Source organism: Dermacentor albipictus, chromosome 3 (assembly GCF_038994185.2).
Source record: "Dermacentor albipictus isolate Rhodes 1998 colony chromosome 3, USDA_Dalb.pri_finalv2, whole genome shotgun sequence".
NCBI lineage: Eukaryota > Metazoa > Arthropoda > Arachnida > Ixodida > Ixodidae > Dermacentor > Dermacentor albipictus.
The window spans coordinates 114208372-114227370 of record NC_091823.1 but is presented as its reverse complement, the minus strand read 5'-3'; the positions used below and the strand labels follow the sequence as shown (position 1 = coordinate 114227370).

The 18999-nt window shown below is 43.2% G+C and overlaps 1 protein-coding gene across 1 annotated transcript in view; it reads left to right on the top strand.

Annotated features, from left to right (window-relative positions):
- The window catches only part of LOC135916875 (lipase maturation factor 2-like), a 39523-nt gene that overhangs the window by 11916 nt on the left and 8608 nt on the right, over nucleotides 1-18999 (top strand). Inside the window, exons 6-10 of the mRNA XM_065450303.1 lie at nucleotides 995-1173; nucleotides 4305-4431; nucleotides 8292-8420; nucleotides 13288-13393; nucleotides 15661-15876. Coding sequence (XP_065306375.1) covers nucleotides 995-1173; nucleotides 4305-4431; nucleotides 8292-8420; nucleotides 13288-13393; nucleotides 15661-15876 — 757 coding nt within the window. The remainder of the gene's footprint in view (nucleotides 1-994; nucleotides 1174-4304; nucleotides 4432-8291; nucleotides 8421-13287; nucleotides 13394-15660; nucleotides 15877-18999) is intronic.

Below are 18999 nucleotides of genomic sequence, written 5' to 3'. Positions count from 1 at the left end.
CTTTCTTTAGGGGTGAGCTGCCCTGCGGAACAAACCTGCGCCATGCAAATGCCATCAGACTTTGTGGGCACAACAAAACCCTTTTTCCTGGATAACATTCTCCTGGCACCACCTCAGAATTTCCAGCCAAGAGCGAACTTTTTTCACTGGACATGGAGCAGAGCAACTATGTTAGACTATGATTTCTATAATGTTGGGATTCCTTTTGTTCTTGTACTTAACAGTGCTCACAAAGATGAGACACAAAAGAACAGCACACGCGCACAATGCTGTATGTGTGTGTAATCTTTTTTTTGTTCCTTTTTTTGTGTGTGTATTATCGTCTTTGTGTGCACTGTACAGTGCTCACGGAATGAAACGCGACAGCGAGTATTTGGTAGAACCCAGCATATGTGCAGAGAACTCGAGAGTACCATGACATGTCGCTATGAATCTGGTCACTAAAGGTGACTCTGACTCCGCTCTAAGTGTACACACCAAAATTACGTCGATGTGACATGAACTGCAGCCGGTACAAACGAAAGTCTGAACATTAGTTAGCCCTAAATTGATGCGTTTCATTCCGTGAGCACTGTACATAGAAGATCATGCATCACGGATTTACCCAAGCCACCACTCCAGCTGGCTATCATTACTTTCATGTGATTCAATATTTTTCTTATAATCCACCATTCGCAACCAGTCGATATTGGCGATAACGTAAATTGAGCACCACTTGGGGTAGAATGGTTGCGTTGCCCTGGGCCTGTGTGTCGTGTTCCGCAGCTTCGCCATGAGTGAGCACTCTTAGGATTGCACCACATTTGTTCCTCTTCCTCTAAAATGCTCGTCTAATCTCATGAAGAGAGGTCAAATACTTTCTACCATTGTGTCAGTGCAAAGCAAGTGCAGTTTTGTTGTCCCTGTTGTCTTCATGCCTGCTAAATTCCTTTGCACTCTGATGGCCTTCAATGTTTTTTTTTTTTGTATTATTACCCGTTTCCTTCCCGTGCAGCGCTCAATCACCATTTCCAAAGCCAGTGCATTCCAACACCCATTGCATGGTACTTCCACCACCTTCCTGACTGGATCCTCCGACTTGGGGTGGTCTTCACATTTGTGATTGAAATAGCCATCCCACCCCTGTTCTTCGTCCCGGTGCGCCCTCTGAGGATATTCTGCTTCTACAGCCAGGTGCGTACTTTCTGGCCAATAGTAAATGCTTCAGTGTCATGCAGTAATCAAAAAGGGGTTTTTTTTTTTTTCCTCCTTTCAGTTTAGCGTTTTTTTAGTGCACCATATGCAAGGCCTTGGCTGTTCATAGGCACTTTCAGAATTAAAAGAATGAATTAACGAAAAAATAAAAAAATAAACCGCTACTGTGAATACTCTATCAGGCAATTTTAATAGAGGAAAAGAAGTTCATCAGCTTGTCTCACAGGCACATCAGATGCAAATAAAATAAAGGTATGAAAGGTGCACTTAACTGTAGTAGCCTTTCAATGCATAAACATGTGTATGCAAGGAATTGTCATGATGTATCTGTGTATTATGCTTGCCTTCTGGTAACAAAGGTGCTGTTTTGTATCTTTGCACTGTAAAATCTAAGTGATAGAATTGTTGAGAATTTTTTATATGTTGTTACTACTTGGGGTACCATTCCTTTTCTTGCTTTCTCTGTCTCTGAAGCCTGTAGCTCATTTTGACTACATCTGCAGTAGGTACTAAGAACACTTCTGAAATGCTATGTTGCTTGCCTTGCAACCCTGATGACTTACAAAACTGTCCTGCAGCATGCATCAACATGATGTTGTCAACTCTGAAAACTGTGTGCAGTGCAGTTTTTTTTTTACTTTCTTTTTACATGTTCAAGCCAACATTGTCAAAAGAAAATGTGCATTTAGTTGTGTGCCTGATAATTTTTATATATGTGTTAATAAGCAGGTTGAAGGAATTGGCTCCAACGGAAAATCCCGACTTACGCTGGGCTTGCAGACTGTACTTTCAAAATTCTCCCTGCTTTTGTTTGGCAGAAAATTATTTATCAGCAATAGAAATGTATCTGGTATCTAAGCAGCAGTAAAACTGGCATCATTTTGTGATGTCCCCGATTGTTGCATTATTTGTGCATATTTATTGAAGGGAAATATTGTCATCCACCCGACTTGTAGCACAAGGCTACAAAGAAACTCGTACAGGTTTCTCAGAAAGAAAGCTTCGCAGGTAAAGCAAAATTCATCATCCGGGGATTTAACCCGGCGCCAATGCTTCTCCAGAATGGTCGCTCTATCATCTTGAGCTAATGGGGAAGTTAGCAGATAGCAGAGCAAGGATGAATTAATCGACAACTCAAAGTTAAGGGTAACTGAACGTGGCAAATCAGTTCTGCAGAAGCCCACAAGGTGAAGGAAAATTTATGAAAGGGAAAATTTTTCATCCACCCGATCTGTAGCACAAAGCTACAGACTAAACCCATGCAGGGTTTGTGTGGATGACATTTTTTCCCTGTACGCTAAAGAAGACTAAAGAGGGAATATTCAGTTTTTCTGTGTTAGTAAATTATGCTTCTGCACTAGCAAAGCCAAGTAGCACTCATGCCATCAGAGAAGGCTTGTTTAGTAAGAAAAGACCTGAGAATGAAAGACTGGTGGTGATGACTCCGTGAAGTTCCTGCGTTGACTTGCCGTGACATTACGGATATTGGCAGCGTCTGCTCATAGGTTTACTCTGTTTCAGTAGTTACGTGCAGCAGAGCCAAGGCTACGCAACCCGTGAGCACAGATTCTTGCACAGCGAGATGTAGTGCCACTGTTCGAAACTAATGACTAAATGGCCTGACAAGTGGTCTTGCCAGCATGTGTTTAGTTGGAACTTCCCTGCAGGTCGCGGGGCAGTTTATTTTGTGATTTTGCTTCGTTCTTTAATACAGTATTTATTGAGGCTCTGTGATACTGAAAATAGTGTGCTCTACTTGTTCGGATGAAAACATGCGGAGAACAAAAAAATTAACGCAACGCTGCCATATAGACCTCAATTTGCATTTCAAAAGTACAAACAAATTATTGACTTGACAGTAGATAAATTCATACGTATTGGCGGCACAGCCACAGTGCCACGCAGGACTCCCTCTTGGATCGTGCTTTGTCATTTGCAAAAATGGCGTCCGCAGACTTGCTTGTGTGGTATCGTTCCAAGCTGCTCTTTTACATGAAAGGACCGAATAAGTTGGCGTTTAATGTGCGTGGAACAGTGTGGAAGGAGTGCTGTTAACGTGCGTGAATTCTAATTAGGAATATGGATGCAATTGCGAATATCAGTGAGCACACCGTGTACAAGTGCAGGGATCAAGAGATGGTGCCATCATTCCATGCAACACGCTGGTCAATTGCTCCTTCTAAGTCCACCTTCTCCTCTATATCTCGAAATGTCTTGAAGGTGCTCGCCTTCTTGGTGTCGGAGCAAATATGGAACACATTTTTTACAGCTTCTATCACAACAGCTAATCTCGTTGTGCAATTGCAGTCTTAGTAGATGCTGCTCCTGCTTGTGTTGCAGAGCTCGCCCTATGAGACTACAGGGTGCAGAAGGGCACCTTTAAGATGTGCTTGATGACATAGCAGTGCTGATGTTTTGGTGCGAGATAGGTGAGAGGGAAGTTTGGTATTCATTTTCTCCTATAATATCTTTTTACTGCCAAAAAAATGAGAATGTACTTTCGAACGACTTCCTGCTTTACCCATCAAAACTAATTTACTGTCAGTCTTTGGTGATCCTTTAGTAAAAAAAACTAGCTAGCCTCACCCGGAACTGTGTTACTATCTATGGTGTCACAGAAAGCTTGCAGAGCATGCTTTTGCTGGCTTCGCTATCTGTTTTTCACTTTGCATCATTTTTCACAGTGTTCTCTGCAAAAGTCTGATTTTCTCTTCTTTGGGGAGTCTTACATGCCAAAACCATAATCTGATTGTGGCACGCCATAATGGGGTGCCCAGAATTCATTTTGACCACCTGAGGTTCTTAATATGCTCCTAAATTAAGTACAGGAGTGCATTTCCATTTTGCCCATATCAGAACACGGCCTGCCACGGCTGGTAATCAAGCCCAAGACCTCATGATTAGCAGCACAACGTCACAGCCACTGAGATACCGCGGCGGGTCTGCAAAAGTTGGCGCCCTTTCCTGCTTGGAGAGTGTCGTCTACCAGTTTGCCTTAATATTTTCCTTCTGGGGCCTTTTAATTCGTCTGCCTGACCAGGCGTATCGAATTGTGCTTATCAGACGATGTTCTTAGTGCTGTACTGACAGGTCGCTGTTTTGTGTTTCAGGTTTTTCTGCAGATGATGATAATTGCCACTGGCAACTACAACTTCTTCAATCTGCTTACTATGACCCTGTGCCTGTCACTGGTCGACGATGAGCAGCTGCTCGGTAATGCTAGAAGGAGCAGTTCAGGTGAGACTACCCGGCACATTGGACCAGCGGCCTTGTGGCATTTCTGATGTAGAGCAAGAAGTTGTGCATTCAACTTTTGGATGCAGCAACTGCACTCGGGCAGGTGTAGAATACAGAGATGCGGTATTACTGGCATTTAAACAGATTTTCATAGGGGCATTTATAAGCTTTAATCTGACTGCAAATTGTTTTTATCGAATTCAGCAAGACTGTTCTCTTACCTCATCTTAAGCACATTCATGCGTGTATTTAGAGGAATCTGCTTACTGCTTTAGTAGAATGGCAATAATAATTTGCAAGGCGTATCTTTGATAGTACATGCTGTTGCTATGGGAATTGCTATATTCATACAATTCTTTCAGCACATTTGGTATTTGAAGTTCAGTGAATTTTTGAAAGGTACTCGGTGAACAGTTTGTTTTCAATGTGAACACAACTCTTAGATGTGCCTTTTTATGTATTAGCAGCATTGCTACCACATTAATAATAGGCCTTAAAAGTGCCCATTTACTATACTTCGTCTTTCTCAGTAAAATTGTTCATAGCAGATTAAAAGAACATTTAGTGGATTCTAGTAGTTGTTGGGTGTTCATTTAGCTTGAGCCTTGCAAGCAAAAAAGAAAATAGCAGTGACCATAGTAAAGTCATAAAAAAAAGGTGACTTAAGCACAAGGTCATCCACACTATTGAGAAAGGACTTACCCGTCAATGATAGACATCTCTGCAACACAGTGTAGCAGTTCCTTTTTAATTATTTAAATTTATTCATACAGCTACCTCGATGGCTCTGACATCGAAATAGTGTGTCTGTGCACGGGGAATGCGGGATTACATATTTCTGACAAGAAGCTGTTGAAACTTTTAGAAAGTTTATGCAGCGGGAAGAAAAGAAGTAAGAAGCTTTTCGTGGTAGGAAAGTTCCTAAGATGCATACTGAAAACGAAACATTAATGACAACATAGTTGGTGGAACTGTGTAAACAGTGACACCTAGCCAAGCGAATATGTCTATAGCCAGGAAAACGGAGTATTTGGCCATGCCCTAAACATTATAGCATCTTTAGTGTTCACTGGTTCTTTGGGTAGGTCATTTCATTAGGATATGGGCACATGGCAAATAAAATGCATTAAAGGTGATGAAAATTGAGATCATTGTGCAGATTGCGGGAAGTGTTGTGTGACCTGACAAGCAGCAAAGAAAAAGCACATTTGTTGTGGATAATTTTGTACTACAGACAAAGAAGTGGGATAGTATTTGTGTGCAATTCCAACAATTGGAATGATTTCCTCCTGTGAAGTAGGGGGACTGCCGACACTATACACTATATTGTAGCTGTGAAGAGGGGCTTTCTTTTAGTTTGAGTTCTCAGCAAAGAGCTCCGCTGCAAAAGCCAGTCAGCTTAGGCAGTTCAGAAGCAATGGTTGTTGTATGGTCGGTTCATTGTTCCCCAGTGTAACAAAGCAACCCACTCTGTTGGACTGGTCACAAGTCTGGCAGCAGGAGAGGTCAAAGATAAAAAAATAATTTTAAGGAACATTAAAGAGACACCAAAGGGAAATAAAAAGTCAAGCTAAAGCGATAGATTAGTGCTTGAGAATCTCTAACGCGTTGAGATTATCGTGAACAAAGCCTTAGTAATCGAGAAATTTAGGTAAATGCGGGACACGATTAGAGACTCCCCTGGGGCATTCAAGTATACTTGCCCGATGACAAAGGCACTCCTCATTTATATTCTGTCGCTAGTACTGAACCACTCGTTATAAAAACATCATTGTATTGCATTATAAGACGAAGGAAAATTCTGCTTGTCCAGTTCTATTTCATTTCATTTTTAGAAAAGCTCATTACCTTTGACAATGTTGTTGTCAAAGGCTTTACCTTTGACAACGTCGCAGGCGGTCAAAAGCTTTCGTTTTTCGCTTGGCTCTGCATCGTCTGCACTTACGCGTTTCAGTAGTTTCGTTATCGCGTAGTGCTGCAGTGGTTTTGCTGGATCACGCAGCTTGCACAAAGTGCATGTAGCAGGGAATTACACTTTCATGTGATGTCACGGGATACATGAGCGGTCCACGCCATTTATGTAATCAAAAGCAGCTGCAGCGGTGAATCTACTGCTCCATCTTGGTTCGGTTTCTCCATGGCCGTGCGCATGGCTTTGCGTTTTCTGCAAAAAGCATACCGCCATCTGTCAGGTGCCATTTTACTCAATGACGGCAGCGAAGGGCGGTGATGGCACATGCAGCGTCACTGCTCCCCGGTTGGGTACCGGGAGATTCGAATTGCAGTAAAGGTATTCGGACCCTTCAGATGCAATTTTCTCATGAACTAAGTCTTTTCTTGGCATGAAGCAAGCATTGCAAGGCGTCTGCAATGGTATTTAAATAGTCCACATCAACTTAGTATTTGCCTTTAGTGTCCCTTAAAGTTGGCATAAAATTAATACCAAATTTTCCGGTCTGTAAGTCAGGCCCCCGTCAAAATGGTAATTTTCTGGGGGAAAAAAGTACATAAGTCCCATCAGTGTATAAGACACACCTGTTCATTTGATAAGCGATATAAAAACTCGTTGAGGATCAGGTCATGACAAAGTGTGACGAAAATACATGCTTGCAGTGAACGTCGCCTCTGCATACATACCGTGGTAGTCAGTTTCAACACGCATGCAAGCACCTTCCAACGTCTGGACAATACTTTTCAGAAGTATTTTATACCGATTCCATGAAAAATGCCAATAATAGCTTACACGACAGCGTTTAGTCAAAGTCATCAAAGTCGTCCTCCTCCGAGTCGCTTATAAACAATGCTGCTACTTAAGGTTGGAGTTCTACTGGCACATCATTGTCGTCTTCCGACACACTGGTGGAGCACAGTGGAGGCTTTGCGCCAGTCCCGAATAATTTCCTCACTGACTTCGAATGCCCTCCCTACTGCTCAGTTTCCATGCTCTACTGCAAATTCAACTGCACTGCATGCTGCTCGAATTTCACCTCATCGCCAACTTTGCTTCGCATGTGGCATCATGGTTAGCAAGGTGGTGACGACACACGCAAAGTGCGCAGCAACAGCGGCAGCGACTGCAAGAAAGTGTAGTTGCTGTGCATGGCAGAAGGTGATGCGCGGTGGTTCATCATTTGATGCCCACTCTATGCAAATGGCGTGGCCATAGCATCTAATTCGATTTTGACTGTATATAAGCCACACCGTTTTAAAGTTGTACTGACAAAAAATTCCGTAAAGAAAATGTGACTTATACACCAGAAAATACGGTATCTAGAAATTCTGAAATCAAGAGTTAGCCATTACACATATGCAGTGATAAGAATGACTAAATAAACATTTTCGTTAAAGAAAAAAATTAACAGTATAGTAGAAAGTAGCATTCGGTATTCTTTGTCTTGCTCAAGAAATTGAAAATGCTGTCAAAATGCTGTCTGTCGCTTACACCCAGAGCAACAGAACCATATGAAAGGCCTGCTGGACAAGCTAATTTCAGGCCAAGCAACAGCTTTTTCTTGGAACTATAAAATGATGACGTGTTAAAAAGAAACTTAATCAAGGGGACAAAGCCAGACTAAACGGGCAAAAAAAGAAAATATGGGGAAGGTGGTTGGGTACTGTTCAACTTAGAACAGTATGAGAGTCTTCAAACTTTCTAGTGGAGCAGGAACGGGGCCTAAACTTAACAGGTCTTCTTCTTTGAGGGCGATGCTCACTGTTTGCACTTCTCCAGTATAATGAATCCTGACAGCCTGTCAGTCCTAACTGTTGACAACCCTGCATAAGCAATCTCAGTTGCATTGTAATTATTAATTTCATTGTGATTTTTTTACTTCTGTTGTTAATGCTGTCTGTACTTCTAGGCAAGCTTGGCAACTTCCGCCCTTTGGCCAGAACTGCTGCATTGGCGGTGTACTGTGGTCTTGCGTACGGAACCATCAAGTTGTTCCACCTGCAGCTTGATGACAGCTGGGCGGTGAGATCAAAAGTCGGTGAGTACATGTAGGCGGACTCGCATATTGCACGCCCAGTATGTTTTCAAGTTACTGTTAATACAGACAGAATTTCAATGCACTTCAAAGTCTCGTAGAGAGGCACAATATAAGTTAGCCTGTGTGCCTGCCTCTGTTTTTCGTTTCTTGCTCTTTTTTTCTTTCTAACATTGTTTTTTATGGTGCATATTTGCTTTTGTCATAAATTACATGATTTATATTGTGAATGAAATTTTTGTATTTGCATTTTCGTATTGTAGCTAGTGTGGCGCACGTGCAAAACTGCGAATAGGCAGGACATTGGGCTTTGAGTTGATTAATTATTTAATTGCTTACCAGCCGTGGGGATGCACGACTCTCTCACGTCCCCTGACGTTTTCCCCGCATGGGTCTTGCCTCTTCTGGAATCCAGCTTCCTCGCATTGCACGTGTGCCGCCGCTGTTGGGTAGTTGCGCAGCTGTACGAGAGATGGCGCTAGTCTTCTGATGTTAGCGCCACCTGACAGCGCGGATACTCAGGCAAAAAAGGAGCAAGCTACCTCTCTTGGTGCTTGGAGTCGGCAGCGTGTGTGAATGCATCACACACCCGCCATGGGACCACAAAAAGATTCAGAGCAGGGCACCAGGATGGACGAATATGATTGTTCAAACATGCTACGGTTCACTGACTGTGCACACGTACGATTACACGCTGGTGTCCGGCATGGGGCAAGCATATTCGCTCCATATCCTGTCGCTGTGAGTCGGACTTTCTCGATTCCTCAGCGTCCATCGGCATGTTTCGTCGGTTGTAATTCGACTATCTGGAATTAGTGTATAAAAGGCTCAACAAAAACCCTTTTGATTGTTCACACTACTGATTGTGGTTCCTTTATCCCAAGGACACTTTTTAGACTCCACACACCCAGTTTCTGATGTTCGCTGCCATAGATACTATGTCACTAAAAAAACCACCCCTTAATGCCTGGCAGGCACATACCCAGGGAGGGGGCCTCCACCAAAATTAAGTGGCATACCCCCCTCGACCCCCCCCCCCCCCTCCGCCACCACCCCTCACACACAATCCTAAAGCGCTGCCAAATCAATCTTGATACTCGACAGCTACTTGGCGGTTAACATTTTGCAGCCTTTGTCTCTCCTTTTGGATAGTGGTAGTTATCGGCATCTCCAGGAATGTGAAGGCCAATTTTCTCATCGATTCGGTGCCCGTGCAATTAACCTGAGATGTGTTCAGATGTCACCATCTATGGAACGGTCACGCGAATCGCTGTTACTTCAATCTTCTTTGTTTAGACTGATCCAGGGACCAGGAAATTGATTCGGTTCGTAGTGAGCTGGTCTGTATGCTCGTGGAAAGACTTGCGGCCGGAGAAAACGCCAGTTGCGTTTAACTTTTCCTTTTGCTTCATTATTTCTTCGAGCGATGGCTCACCGCGACGCTGGCAGATCTTTGGAACCATATACCCGCGATATGGGTTAAATAAAGTGCAAAATAAAATTATATGAAATAGTGTTCATCATCAGACCCTGCAATAATCCTTAAACCCATAAGCAATGTGACTGTCACCCATTCCCTCATCTGGTATTTCCCAAATTGCACAGCACTTTTCGTGCAAAATTGGAAACTGGAAACAAGAGTCGCAAGGAGTTGAGAAATTAAGCAGTCTACTAAAGGAGAGAACCAAGGAAGGAAGGAATAGCGAAAGTTAACAAATTTAACCGTTGCTTGCAAAAATACTCATGGATTCAACATCTTTTTTTATTTAAAAAGGAACTAGAGAAAACGCGGCTGGAAGTGCAGAACAATTCTGTGTGTTTTGAATGACGTTTCTGTAGTTATCAGTCGAGCCACCTGATGCAGCCATTTCTCTGCTGTGCTTATATGTGGGTGTTTTTCTAACCTTCCGCGGTGGGCGCAGTATGTCTAGAACCACAACGTCCTGCACTCTATGCAGTTATACAGGACTGGCGACCACGCATCGTGACTCAACTTCTTAAATAACAATGCGAGTCAGTTTTGGTACTTAACTTGGTAGAGCAGTAAACAAGGGATCCAAAAGAACAATGATTGTTCCACAAATATATATTTCTCAATAATTCTTCCTGAGCTAATTCAAAAAACGCTACTAGAAATCTTTATTTTACACTTTCGCTTGCTTGCTTGTTCTTGGCAGTGTTCTTCCTGCACGAGTCCATTTGATGTGGTTTCTTGTTTGCCAAGTAAAGGAGAGGTGTATCTCACAGGCGTACCTGTGAGATACACCTTATTTCATTTCTCTTTTGCAGGTTTACGCATATTTATGGTGAATCGTGGGCATTATTCACATTTGTACTAGTAAAGATACCCGCCCCCCCCCCATTGCATAGAGAAGTTACCTTGGGTTGGGCACCCCCCTCCCCCCCCCCCCGAAAGAAAATCCTGGGTACGTGCCTACTTAATGCACTGCTTTTGTGTACTAAATTTCTTTGACAAAACATCTAGTACTTGAATAAGTAAAAAAAAATACAATGTTTATGTATCTTAAAGCAGTGGTGGGAATTCTGCTACAATTGCTGCAACCTGCTACATTCTGTTAAAGCTGCTACATCTTTGCTACAAATGAGAGCAACTGCTCCACTGCTGCTCCAGGACAAGCTGCACCGCTCAAACACGAAAGCCACGGCAAAAAGGAGTTGTAGTCAAAGCCATGTCGCGGTTGCCACTTCCCTATGCTATGTGCCGTTGCATCTCATGCCATTCATAAAGCTAAATAAGCTAAAGAGTCACTCTCCTAATCCAGTCCAGTACATGCTCAGACATTTTCATTGTCCGCCATTAGAAAACTGTATGAGCCACATTTGTGGGTTGCGCATGAATGAAGTTCTGTCGGGCTCATTGTGCACGCTAAGCTCGTTCCGTTGTTGGTGTGTCCCGCATACATAATTCGTACCAATCGCGTGGCCTTGGTGAGAGAGCTGTGGCCAATGACGCGCACTTCACGCATTCAGCACGGCAGCTGTGTCATGGCACTTGGTGAACTGAGACTTATCGCCTTGCATGTTATTAGCCACCTTGCTGTATTGCATTATCCGTGTGTGCACGTTACACAGGGTATTTGTGGCTAGGTTATTTTACTAGCTAGACAACTTTAGGCCTAAAATAAAATTGCTCGAACGGCTGACCCGCGTAACACATCAACCTGTTGCCGCAAGCTTTTGTGCCTTTGTGTGTCTTGCTTTACTGCTGTAGATGCAAGGTATTTTCCGTTTTGAGCATTTAGGGTGTTTCAGTGCTGCTGCATGGTGGTTGTTATCTGTTAGTGAGCGGTCGCATATGCAAATTATCTTCTACAAGAATATCCACAATGATGAGTGCCAGCACTGTAGAATTGTTTTTGACAGGCATGAATAGTGTCCAGCTGATAGCCATTCAGAATCATTATTTTTGGCTGCTAAAAAATCTACTCTAATTCGTAATTTTTTTCTGCTACAAAATCTGCTCCAGAACGCTCTTGGCCATTCCCACCACTGTTAAAGAGAAAAAAAAAAGGAAAAGAAAGTTAGACCCACGCTTGTAACCTGCAGGGAGGCAAACTAGCAATAACCATAGCCTCACTTGAGTGTGTGTATGTGTGTGTTTGGGTGCGTGAGCATGCACATCTGGTAAAAAGCACTTTGTGAGCGCTCCACAATGAGCAACAGCTTTGTTTTGTGGCAGCCAATGTTAACTAGTATTTGCATGATTTCTTAGCTGTGAACTGAGGAGGAAAGCCACATGTGTCTTTATACTGTTGGTGCAAACGATGAATACTGGCGCTAACAAATGGTTTAATGGCACCATGTGGAGACTGTGGCAACATTTAATGAATACTATAGGGTATCTCGGCTATACCATATTGTTACATGAAAGTATGCCATACTGCTTTGCTCAATACACGAGGTGACGCAACTTCCTCTATATTAAATTCTGCATAACTCTTTGCTGAAATCCTTACAAGACAAAGGGTTCACAGGGAGATGGAGACTTGGAAGCAGTCAAACAAGGAAGCCTCTAGCCAGAGGCTTCTCATGTTCATCTGTCACTGATCATTTCTGTGCCCATGTGTCACGTATAGTACATTCATTGCAGTCAGATTTTTGCAAGACTGTAGTAACTATACTTGTTATAGATGCACGTGTTATTATGTGCGCTTATTCAGTGACATGCAGCATTCCTTAGTGGGCCTACTCTCACAGGAAGTGTACATAGCCAATATTAAAAACAGGTGTTTTTTTGTTGTTGTTGTTGTTGTTGTTGGGTTTTTTTTTTTTTTTTAACAATGAGACTGAGCAACAGGTGGTATTAAATTCCCCACCCCACCCATTTCTCCTCTTTCTCCCATTGATGGCTTCATCAGAGTAACGGAAGCCAATCTCGGAGGCCCTGCTTTTTTGTATGCTAAAGATGCCGGAAGTGATTGCAGGAGCCAGAAACGTGCCATGTTCGCCATATTTTGCAGACCACTTATCCCTCTAAATGGCTTATACCAGTAAAACATGGAGCAACAAGGTCCCAAACCAAAAGTCTCAGGGACACCTTTTGAAATAGTCTTCGACGTTAGATTTAGCAAGCCATGCCAAAAGCCCAAGAAGCACTTTGCATCATGTGACTTAAATAATTACACCAATTTGTGCAGTCTAGTATTGGTTGCATAGTCAAAGTCCCATTGCATAGCCAGACAGTGTTCTAAATTGCTACACGTGCATATTAATTCCCAAATATTTGCTCAAAGGTTTTGAGGTTCCTAGCTGTGGTTGCTGTTTGAACTGTTTGCCGCTTAGCAAATGTGTTCTTTCGTGACCATGTTGCAGATTCTAATCTGTCGTGCACCTTGTCCTTCATTTGCAGCCTTCAACAAAGAAAAGCTTAACCAGTTCCTTAGCACCGCAGTGCCTCTTATGGTGTGGGTTGCAGGTGCATCCCTGGCTTATCACATTTTGATGGCTCTGTACAGGTAATAAGTTAATTTAGTTTTGTGCAGTTTTGGCCTTGTTTTGTGAGTTTTGGCCTTGTTAGTGCAGCATCTTTTCTAGTAGTTAGGGCATGAACTTGGCTCAAGATGAACAGAAGTTGAGAAACACACAAGCACTTTTCTTTTTACGTTCAATAATTTTTTATTAGAAGCCACATCACGTGGTAATAATATAATCAAAACCACTTATAACAATCCCAGATATGCATCACAAATTATTGGTTATAATGACCACATTTCACTGCATTTACAATTTTCCGAGCCTATCTATTAAAAATGCATCCAGATATAATGAACATTTTTAAAAGTGCTGCACTGTTACAACGAACACTTAAAACCCAGTATCAGTAAAAGGAGGGCGCTCGCAAAGGTCCGAAGCACGAAAGTGCAACTGAACTGGACGCACGGCCCAAGTCGGTATGAATGCGTCACGACCCATTGCTGCCACACATAGTTGCAAAGAGCCAGTGGTTAGTGCTGTTATAGAGAGGTTATGGTTCCTTGGTGCTTCATTTACATTGTTGTGGATAACAGTTTTCTATGACATTCTATTTTTCAGACTTAGTACATTTTTGGTTGAAGTGGCCATGAAAAACATAGTTTTACAGTTGTCGGCACGCATGTGGCTGATGCTGCAGCCGTAACGGCAAGACCTTTGATAAATACTAGCATGCTGCAGTAGTTTACGCTTCCAGCCAACTAGAATCCTTAGATGTACTATGCAGAATCTACTCGTCTCCTGCTGATAGTAAAATATGTCACAAGCTGCCAAAGGAGAACGATGACTGCACTTGTAGCTTGTAGTTTCAAAAGGGCAAGGGATTGCCATGCACCGTTCTAAAAGAGCTACAACACAGTTTTTCACCTTTAGATGACATCTTTAACGGAAACTTGCCGCTAGAGGTGCAAAAGTGCAGCAAACAAAAATGAAGATACTGAAAGGCAAAGTGGTGTCGAATCGTATCTGCCAACGTCAATTTTACTGTCATTAATTTTTGTGCGTTTGATGCGTGTTGAAGGCTGAGGTCACATATAACGAACTACTGATACAACAGCCACTTTTCGCACAATCGAGATCATTACAAACAGGTTCAACTATATAGCCGAGACATATACCAAGCATGCACAGACCTGCAAGAAGGGACCACACTTTTCTAGCAAAGGAGTGATAACGCACTCTTGGCCTAGCTTATCTATTGTTGGAGATTAGATTGTTAATCTGGTCATTTCATCTTGATGCCTGTACACAACAGAGCAATCATATAACAAAGAGGCGAGCAACAAGCACTTGTGTGTTTGGCTTGACTTCCATTACTTTTGCCCCAAGTTTCTTTCATTAAGCACTAGAAAAGATGCTGTAACCATTATTATAGCGAAAACATTGTGCAGGTTGAATCAAAAGCCAATCCAACAGTTTATACTTAGTGCCACACTGTGGGTAGTCGGGTCTGTTTGGCACAACTTCACTCGGTGGTCGTGCCATTCTGTTGCTGAGCAGGAGTTTGTGGTGGGTCCGATTTCTGGCCACCGCTGCTGCATTCTAATGAGGACATAAAGCAAAAGAATGGCTTTTTTATCGTGCTTCGGGTGCATGTTGGACAACTTCAAGTTGTCAAAGTTAATCCCAAGCTGTTCCACTAGGGCAGCTCTCATAGCCGTTGTGTTGCTTAAGGGATCTAAACCCTCTCAATCAGTCATGGCTTCGGTACCGGCTTGATGTTCTCAAAGTGTGAGTTCCTTTTTTCTTTGTATCCTCACACTTGGAAGCTCCTGATTGTCTTCCGCTATCTTCTTTCCCTTGAACACAATAAAATTAAAGTGCATAAGAGAAAACAAGAATGTATTCATCAGAAAATCTGGCACACTTATGTGTCGTGCACCTTGTCATCCACTTTAATAGAAAGTTTCCACCAGGATTTGGGCAAATAAAAAAACCTTCTACCACCTTGACAAATATAAATAAACTAAGGCATAAAGCTAAGGTGCTATCTAGAACTGAGAACAGGAGCAATTAAATCAGGAAGTTGTAGCTACTTTCCAAACTAGCATGTTAACCTAGAATGACTGACCTAGCACTTTCCGTTCGGTGTTTGATGTATGAAGTGTCCTCTGCAATTTGGTCATCAGAAGTTGATTTGGTGGTTGCTCTCTCAGCGTGTTTAGTTTGACATTCTCTAACTTTCTTGTTAATTTAATGAGTGGAACATTTCGTACTTTCACTGTGTCCTTCTGTTCTTCATCTCCTTCAGGTCAATTGTGAAAGAAAGAAGTGTCCTGAGCAAAATCTTCTCGACGTTGGGAACTATTTTCATGGGAACAGCTGCTGTGTGGGTCTTCTGCATTTCTCTGGTCCCACTCGCGGAACTGGACCCTGGCTTCAACAGAAAACTCTGGCCCACAATTCGGAGCTGGCATTACAAGGTTCAGCCGTTCCACCTGACAAGTTCATATGGGCTCTTCAGAATGTAATTATTAGACCTTTTGTTCCTCCTGCACACCTTTAACCTCTTTTTTACTGTAACAGCAGTTAGAACGCTCAAAATTGGATTTCATTTGTCCATCTGTCCTCTCCATAATACCATTGTCAGGACATTGCTGTTATCATTATTGTGTTGTTGTCAAGCCCCTCTTCATCCCCACAGAAAAGATAAATGAGCACAAGATGAAGATGAAGACGAGGTTAGAAATACTTCGACAAGACACGCTCACTTCCAACTGTTCTGATTTAGAATACTAGCCTCTGCTTTTGTACATTGACAGCCAATGAAAAGCATAGCTTTACCTAGATAAAATTACACAAATATTCTGTTTATTTGCCACTCGAACACACTGTCTTCGGGCTCGCACAATCCTCTCCTTTCTGAGCGATATAGAAGTCTTCTTTTCACACTCGTTAATCGTTTCTCTGGATGTGAACCAACTAGCCTAGCAAAATGCAGTTTTCACCCTCGGTTTCATCTGTACAATATGTCACCAAAGAAAAGCAAAACTTTTCTGCCCATCACGGCCACATCCTTTAGGTGTCAAACACCTGCCCCTGCATCAAGGAGCTACAGGCACTGACTACTGAGCTGCTGCATAATATTCACACTTGGCAATGTGTGTGCGGTTCTGTTGTGCAATTTGTGTAAAGACTGGAGTGGTGGTATCTGTTAGTCTATCTCGGAGGCCAGAGTAGCTACAGTTGGCTCTCGCTACAACAAAATTTATGGGGCGCGCGAAAAATTTTGTTGTCGTGATATTATCAGATACATAGGTGACACGGGACTTGCTGACACAAAAAGCAAGCTTTAATTCGAAAACTCGGTCAGTTTAGCCTGTTTGCACTTCTTGCCAAGCAATGGCGCAACGCGACCTCCAGCTGAGCCACTGCCTCATCACCATCCTAAGACCCGATGCAATGCTTGATTCTATCGAATGCATCCATAACCTGCAATGGTAGTCAATGGTCCAGGCTCACGTTGCGCGGCTGTTACATCTTAATCCGATGAAACACAGTCTTCCCGGACGGTCTTCAGGATTTCTTGGTCTGTCCATTCTTCGCTCACCACCAAGCACGAGTCAGCTTGGATGCACTCATAGGGAAGTACGTCGGCGGGAAGATCTCCACTTTCCTGCAGGGCTGCTCATGCGGCTGCGACTTCATCAGACGGCGACCCGTCTCCATGGCTACCTTCGTTCTCAGAGTTCGAAGTCTCGGCAGCCTGCACAGTGAACCCAGCATGATGGAAGCACTTGCAGATTATGGCGCTTCTCGTTGCGCGCCACGAAGCGGCAGTCATTTGGAGCACCATAAAGAGGTCCACTTTGGTTTCGCAGCCCAACTGCATGTTCAGAAGCCTTTGAATGAGGCGCTCACGGTGGGCCCGCTTGATGCTCTGGATGACCCCTTGGTCGAGAGGTTGAACAATAGAGGTGCAGTTCGGTGGGAAAAACTTTAAATGCGCGTTTTCCAGCTCAGCATCCTCTGTGATGTGGACGGAACAATTGTCTAAAAGCAGACAAGCCTTTCGGCCTTGCCTGCCCATGTCCCGGTGGAAGGCTTCAACCCACTCTCCGAAAATAGCTTGGGTCATCCACGCCCAAGTGTTAGCCACGTACTGCACGAGGAGGCTCTGATTTCCTTTGAAGCAGTGTAGTTTGGCACTTTTTCCTATGACAAAAAGCGGCCGCTTGTCCAAACCGTTCATATTAGCGCGCAGGAGCACTGTTATTCTCTGCTTACTGTGCTTGCCTCTGTGGCAGGGCAGTCTCTTAAAAATCCAGGGTCCTGGTGGGCAGCATCTCGTAGAAGAGCCCGGTCTCATCAGCATTATAAATATCCGATAGTGCATAGTCTTTCGGGATGCCTGCGAGGCTGGCTGACATCCACACAGTGGCGCCGTCACCTTCCGCCGAAGTGACTTCACTGCATAAAACTTGGCCGATGATGCTGTGGCATGACAAATCTTTTCAGCCAACCTACGCTGGCCTTAAATTCATCTATTCCTAGCATGCAGGCATAATCCAGTGCTTTTTGCTGCACAATATCACCACGAGGGGTGATTTTCCTGGCTCGCGTCTCCATGAACCAGGTGTAAACTGCCTTTTCCAAGGCCTTGTGCACTGGCTGAGTCACCTTGTGCTTCACTGACATCCCAGTAGCTAGTGCTTTGGCTGTACCATCCTTGCTCTTCAATATTGTTGAAAGAAAGCTCACTGGAATTCCAAGCTCTTCCGCGTTGACTGATTTTTTCTTTCCAGCTTCAGCCTGAGCGATAACTCAAGCCTTCCCATCTAGCGACAAAAACTTGAGTTTCTTTGTCAGCTGCGACATGCTTCAGCTGACGATCCAACAGCTTCGAGAGACAATGTCCAAATGGCGTGCAATAATTAATTGTCAAGCGTGCGTCACCTGAAAGTCTCGTCACACCCTACCGGGAGTTGACCTCACAACCACCACTTCGTTTAGTAATTGCTGTTGTACACAGGAGCCATTTTTACAAAACTTTGTAGAAGATGAATAATTAGAAATACTATAAAAATAAAATTATTGCGTGTATGTTATTTGTATGCGCACCATTTTCCTAACCAATATGACCCAAAACGTTTCCTCAGATCTCGGGTGCTCCTCCATAAGAGTGCGTTATATCGCCATCACCAACGCGGCATGGCGGCTCTCTGTTTTGTTTATGTTGTGTCATAGCCTGAGCAGCTACATTTTGTGTATCTTTTTTATGCTATCAAGGCCAGTGTTTGGTCAAGGCATGATAGAACAGTTTTAGGGGTTTCGATGAGCTGCAGTTAAATAATTTTTCTCATGTCTGCTCCGTAAAAACTTCATTGAAGTGAAAATGTGTCTACGGAGTAGTTCGTCTTGGAGGAAATTTCGATGAATTATGTTCTATGAGACATTGATGGGGAATGAAAAAAAATCTTTGTTGTGGTGAAAATTTCCTTGAAGTAGACTTCATTGTGCTGGAACTCGACTGTAATACTGTAATGGATAACGACAACATTGGCTGCATTCTAATACTCACCGCAGATGGCTCAATAGACAGCTAAGCGGACAGTGGCCACCTTGTTTAATTTTATTTCTAATGATGCTG